At 51.0% G+C, this 6,342-nt stretch overlaps 1 protein-coding gene across 1 annotated transcript; it reads left to right on the forward strand.

Moving 5' to 3' along the window:
- Positions 1–168: 168 nt before the first annotated feature.
- pkhB (putative sensor histidine kinase/response regulator) lies at positions 169–5,964 on the forward strand (the record flags this gene model as incomplete). Its single annotated transcript, XM_040898336.1, has 3 exons — positions 169–5,457; positions 5,510–5,623; positions 5,674–5,964. 3 exons carry the CDS (start codon positions 169–171, stop codon positions 5,962–5,964), a joined length of 5,694 nt encoding a protein of 1,897 aa, XP_040752690.1.
- Positions 5,965–6,342: the final 378 nt, after the last annotated feature.

A 6,342-nucleotide genomic window follows, 5' to 3' on the forward strand; every position in this document is an offset into this window, starting at 1 on the left:
GCCTTCTACCTCTCGATTTGATCTTGTTCCAACCCCATATCTTTCCTTTCTCGTCCATTCGTGATCGCGGACCTCTTTGTCCGAGAGATGAGTGCCCCATTTGCCTCCTGTGGAGTTGGATTCGCCCAGGAGCGTTGAATAATTGACCGGCGGTGGAGGGAGTCTACGATGGGGGAGGTTGACACTATGAGGACACCTCCGCGTCCATCGCCGGCCGAGGCCCCTTCGCCCGTTGCCGCTCCCCTCTCCCATCACCGGGACTCTTCCCAATCCACTTCTAGTTTTGTTCAGAGCGAAGATAATGTCTATGCCGTCGAAGGAAATGTGGACCTAACTGATAACGTCCGGAAGGCTAACCCAGGTTGTTCTCAATCTCCCCTTGGACAGACCTCAAGCGTGTACCAGTTCCCGCCACCCACCCAGAAAGAGACTTTGGGTCCTTGGCTAGGACCGGAGGAGGACCACGCGCCAAATTTGCCAACCCTCAAAGACCTGCGCAGGCAGATGGAAGAGCTGCTTTTCTACCAACAGATGCAACATTCCCAGAAGCAATCCTCCTCCGTTACTCAAGAGTCCCTTCCGTCGCAAGATTCCATACCTTTCAGCCCCCATGAGTGCACGCGGAAACGACGCATTTCCAATGTATTATCCCCCCAAGTCGCGCTCACGTCCACCGGAGCGCCTGATTCTGCTGGCTCTAGTGCTACCATTAGGTGTTTGAACTCGCAGACAACCCCTGACAATATTGCCGAACGAACCCCGTCATACCCGTTCCCTGAAATGCCCGCGCAGTCATCCATGAAACCAAAATTCTTCCCTCCGATCGACAATGGCTCCTTCAAGCTGACCCTCCCCACGGAAAAGCTGAAAGGTCACGTAGCACCGTCCAAGGTTGCGGGGGGATTAACCGCTTCCACCCTCCCCATTGCCTCCAATCCTGCGTTTCTACCCCCAGACTGCAAGCCAGTAGCCGAAGATCCTGCCTACCCAAGCCCCAACCTCTACGAACTCACCCTGCGATTAAATGCAGACCCCGGTCTCGATTCCTGGTGGGATAATGTGGTTCGTATTCTTCGGAAGCATTACGGAGCTGAGAGGGCCTCCCTGGCTGTGCCTGGTGACTCGACAGATCTTGAGAACGTTCCATGGGGGCAAAAGGCGGTTTTCAACGATAGTATCCTGGCGAATCCACCGTCGCGTCCTTCACCAATCGAGTTGGCTACAACTGGCAACAAGGTACACTCTCAGACGGAAAAGCCGAAACCAAAGTCTTCCCCAGCGAATTTGGTGAATGGAGTTGCGGCATCAGCCCCTTGTGTGCGGCCACCCCTATTAGCACGACATTCATTCGCTGGGTTTGGCAAGGAGCGCAAGAAGTCTACTTGGAATGATGCAGACGTAGTGCAGGGCTCAAAGATTCCAGCAAATCCGGAGAACCCACGAGTACAGACCCCGATCGAACCGCCCATGATTGCAGAAACAGACCCCTCTTGGGACCCTTTGATTTCGTCCCAGTTTGGCCATCGACAAGCCGTCTTTCCCACACCTAGGGCCTTGGAAGTTGAGGCAGATCCACTAATCAAGAGAACCGGGGTTGTGAAGCTTTTTGGGCGAACGAAACCCGTGATTCTTACCCGGGAATATTCACAGTCATTGGCATCCAAACAATCCCACCCGGAGCCCGTTCAGACACCCGAAGACAAAGTTCAGGTGACTCCAATCACTGAGCCTTGTCACAAACCAGCCCAAAGAGCAGTGCTCAATGCCCGATCCAGGTCTATCTCCAATCCTGCCGTTCCGAACATCCTTGCGGAAAGGATTCCTTCCATGGAATTTTTCGATGAGTATGAACAAGTGCCTCCTTCGCCGTGGTCACAGTCCCCAGCTCCTTCTCCAGCACCTCGCGCCCATGCCGATCAAAATCCCTTCTTTACCAGCCACGCAGTTGACGAGAGCGCCTTCTCAAAACACCCCCCGGTACACGATTACTCCAACCTACACCCCTTGGAGGCTATTGGCGTGGACTTGGCAAAGTCTGTAGTCCATATTCCTCTCCTACACTCCGGGCCCTCTCCACAGTCTGCCTCTTCCCCATTACGATTCCCTGTCGCAATCATCTCCATATTATCCCCAATCATCCCATATCCCTCAAATTTGAGGCAATCTCTAGCCTACCTCATGCCTCATCTTACGACCTCATTTCGTTTGGCGCAACAATATAGTCAACTCGAACGACAATTTGCCTCTCGGCTCGAGGCCCCGCGTTTTGGAAACCTCTTGGGGCTGGGAGGAACGTTTTCTGACGAGAGTAGTGAATTGGAACTTGTGGCCGGTCTCAGTGGCCACGTCAGTTACACAATCGCAGAAGATGGGTCTTTGTCGACCAGAGCTAGTCTATCTAGCCCCGATGAGAAGACAAATCCGATTAGATTTAGTCCCACCGTGTCTGCCTTTGGAACACCGGCTCTTGACCTGACATCTGCTGGCGCAGGAGGTGCCACTTACTTGGAATCCCCTGGGTCGTCTGCGAGACCCGGTAATGAGTCTGTGGACAGTTATTTCAATGTCCCACAGCCAAAAGGCTTCCGTGAAGCTCTCACACAGCATAGGAACCGATTATCCAAGGTTAAGCAAACTATTGCGTCCCCTTCGCCTTCATCGCCCGGGAAAGGATGGACGAGGCCTCTAGAGGAAGAGACTGCCACACCAGATCTAGGCGCAACGGTTGCCTCTCCCGCTACCGAATCGAGGCCCCAACCCGTAATATCGCCAACGCACGCTTCCTCGCGCCATCCATCGACTAATTCCTTCTACGCGCAACTCCAGCGCGAGCTTCCTCGCCCGTTTACCGATACTGTGGCCCAACTTATGTTGAACTCGGTCCCTCTACACCTCTTTCTTGCGAAGCCGCAAAGCGGAGAAGTTGTATGGACAAACTCCAAGTTTGACGCTTATCGGAGAAGTCAACCTCAGGAGCAGAGGCTCCGGGACCCTTGGCAAAACATCCACAGTAGCGAACGTGACCATGTGGCGGAAGAATGGGCGAATGCGCTACGTACAGGCTCGCAATTCACTGACCGGGTGCGCGTTAGACGGTTTAATGATGAGTCGGCATATCGTTGGTTCATCTTTCGCGCCAACCCCTTGCTCTCTTCTACTGGAGAGGTGCTGTATTGGATCGGCTCCTTCCTTGATATCCACGAGCAACATATTGCTGAACTGAAGGCTGCTCAGGAAAGGGAAAAGTTCGCAACTGATGCCAAGTACCGGGCCTTTTCCAACTCCGTCCCCCAAGTAGTATTCGAAGCAACTGAGTACAGGGGTCTCATTTTCGTGAATGAACAGTGGCATCTTTACACCGGCCAGAATCTGGAGGAGTCTCTCAATTTTGGGTTTGCGAAACACGTCCATCATGATGACCTGGAAAAATGTGGCTTACTATCACTTTATCTTGCGGAGTCTCAAAAAGGAGCCGCAACTGCACCGTTCTCGGAGATCACACCCGAGCCAAAGCCTAAGGCATCCCCTCAGGAGAAACATTTCAACTATGGTGTTACGCCCGCTCTGGACGAACTTGTTAGGCGGGGCGTTGCTTCTGTGCAGCAAGATGAAAACGGACGTGTTTTCTACTCGACCGAGATTCGACTTCGCTCCAAGGGTGGCGATTTCCGATGGCATCTGGTTCGCTTGGCCCGAGTGGAGATTAGCAGTTTCGGGAGCGGGGAGGCGTCGTGGTACGGCACATGCACTGACATCAACGATCGTAAGAACCTGGAACGAGAGCTTAATAAAGCGATGCAACAGCTCAACAGCCAAATGGAATCGAAGACCAAATTCTTCAGCAACATGTCGCATGAAATTCGGACTCCCCTCAATGGAATCCTGGGCACCATCCCGTTCATTCTCGATACGCAGTTAGATACCGATCAACGGCGAATGCTTGATACCATTCAAAACAGCTCCACCAATCTCCGTGAACTGGTGGATAACATCCTCGATGTGTCGAGGGTTGAAGCCGGGAAAATGTCATTAGTCAACTCCTGGTTCCACGTGCGATCAGTGATTGAAGATGTCATTGATACTGTATCCTCCAGAGCCATTGATAAGGGTCTCGAAATGAACTATCTAATGGATGTGGATGTTCCACAGATGGTGATCGGTGACAGGTTCCGTATACGACAAGTCCTGATCAACCTTATTGGTAATGCAGTCAAGTTCACTGCTCAGGGAGAGATCCACATACACTGTTCTATCCACCACGTTGCGTCGCCTCTTCCTAAACCGACTGAGTTGTTGTTGAACTTTGACGTTGTTGATACAGGAAAGGGCTTTAGCACGAGGGATGCCAACCGTTTAATGCAGCGGTTCAGTCAACTCGGACAGAATGCTTCCCAGCAAAATGCAGGAAGTGGGCTTGGACTGTTCCTCTCCAAGCAGCTTGTCGAGATGCATGGGGGCAAGTTAACACCTAGTAGCAAAGAAGGCCAGGGCGCCAAATTCTCATTTTATGTCAAAATTGACGCCCCCCCACCACCTTCCCCCGACGAACCTCAACCTGTTCAGGAGGCCCACGGGCTGCTCTCCAAAGCCACGTCGCTTCAAAAACTTCTTTTCGCATCCAAGGACTCTCCTGATCATAAGACTTCAGAAGTTGCTGATATTTCAGTTGCTCTCGAATCTCCTCCCCTTTCGCCACCTCCAAGTAGCTCTGACCTGTCGGCTCGCTTTGCCTCGAGTGATCTCTTTGAACCGCCATCCGAATCATCCGCTTTACCAACCCCTAATCTTCTTAATGTTGATCCTCTGGCTAAGATCGACGCTTCCAAACCGGTATCCGACCCGCTCGATGCGTCTATCCCTCCCGTTACAAGCACCGCCACTGGGACAGAAGTGGGTTCAGGATCACAGCCGTATGACTCCTATTCAATCCTTCTCCTTTGCCCTATGGACAATACGCGTAATGCGATCACGCAGCATGTCGAGCAGGTGGTCCCTCATGAGATTCTATTTTCCATCACGTCGCTCCCTGATGTTGAAGATTGGAAAGATTCAATGCATGGTGATTCAACCTCCAACACTACTCACCTAGTTCTCAACTTACCCGTCGTCGACGATGTCTTGGAGGTGGTCAACTATATCGCCGATTGCGAGCCAGACAAAGCACCAGTTCTTGTCATTATTTCTGACCTTTACCAGAAGAGACAGATAAGCTCAAAAATCAAGGAGCTCTCTTCTAGCGGAAAGCGCGTCTACACTGTCCCTAAGCCGGTCAAGCCCTCTGCTTTCTCGCCCATTTTCGATCCGAACAATCGGCGAGACCTCAGCAAAGATAGAAACCAAGATATGGCCCGTGAGATCAATAATAATTTCAAGACCATGTCTAAGATGGTGAAGGAGGTCATTGGGAACAAAGGATACCGGGTCTTGCTCGTCGAGGATGATGAAACCAATCGGATGGTATGTAATCCCAAACAAGCTTATTTTTCGCTTTCGCTAAGAACAATTTTAGGTGATGTTGAAATATCTCGATAAGATCAAGGTGATGGCTGAAACCGCAGCAAATGGCCAGGAATGCACAGAAATGGTGTTTTCTAAGGAACCGGGTTACTACTCCTTGATTATCGTGAGTTGATTCTTCTATCATCTCCTGTGTTGCGACTGACCACAATTTAGTGCGATATTCAAATGCCTGTCAAGAATGGCTACGAAACTTGCCGTGAGATTCGTCTATGGGAACTTAAAAACCACTACCCTCAAATACCAATTATGGCTCTCTCTGCAAATGCGATGTCCGACCAGATCGAAGACGCTGCACGGGCCGGTTTCAACGACTATGTCACCAAACCTATCAAACATAATGAACTCGGGAAGATGATGATGGGCCTTCTCGACCCCAGCCGGCCTTTACTCCTACTTCGAGATCGTCTAAAGGCCGAAAACAAGGACACTCGCAGAGAGGATTAAGAGAGACCCTTATCTTTCAATCCTCATATTCGATCAGTATCTTCCCCCCCCCCCCCCCTTCTCTTTCGTTGCAGGCTTCGACCTGACTTAGCGACACTATCTTCATTGCGGTGATACACGTGTTGTTGTTGTCATGATGTACCTGGCATTATTCCATGTTCTTTTTCTCTTCTTGTTCATTATTGGGTCGGGGTTTGGGTTGGTAAGAGTCATTGAACGCAAAGGCGCACCGGGATGATTTTACGTCTTACTTCGCATATGTTACTGCTTGTCCGCCCATCTATTCTTTTTTTTTTTCCCTTTACCGCGGACTTAATTTCTCACATGCATCTTGCATTCGGCTTTCAAGTTTGAAGGATACCTATCAGCATCAGGGGG

This window comes from Aspergillus ochraceoroseus (genome assembly GCF_002846915.1).
Source record: "Aspergillus ochraceoroseus IBT 24754 chromosome Unknown P175scaffold_3, whole genome shotgun sequence".
In the NCBI taxonomy this organism is placed as follows: Eukaryota; Fungi; Ascomycota; class Eurotiomycetes; order Eurotiales; family Aspergillaceae; genus Aspergillus; species Aspergillus ochraceoroseus.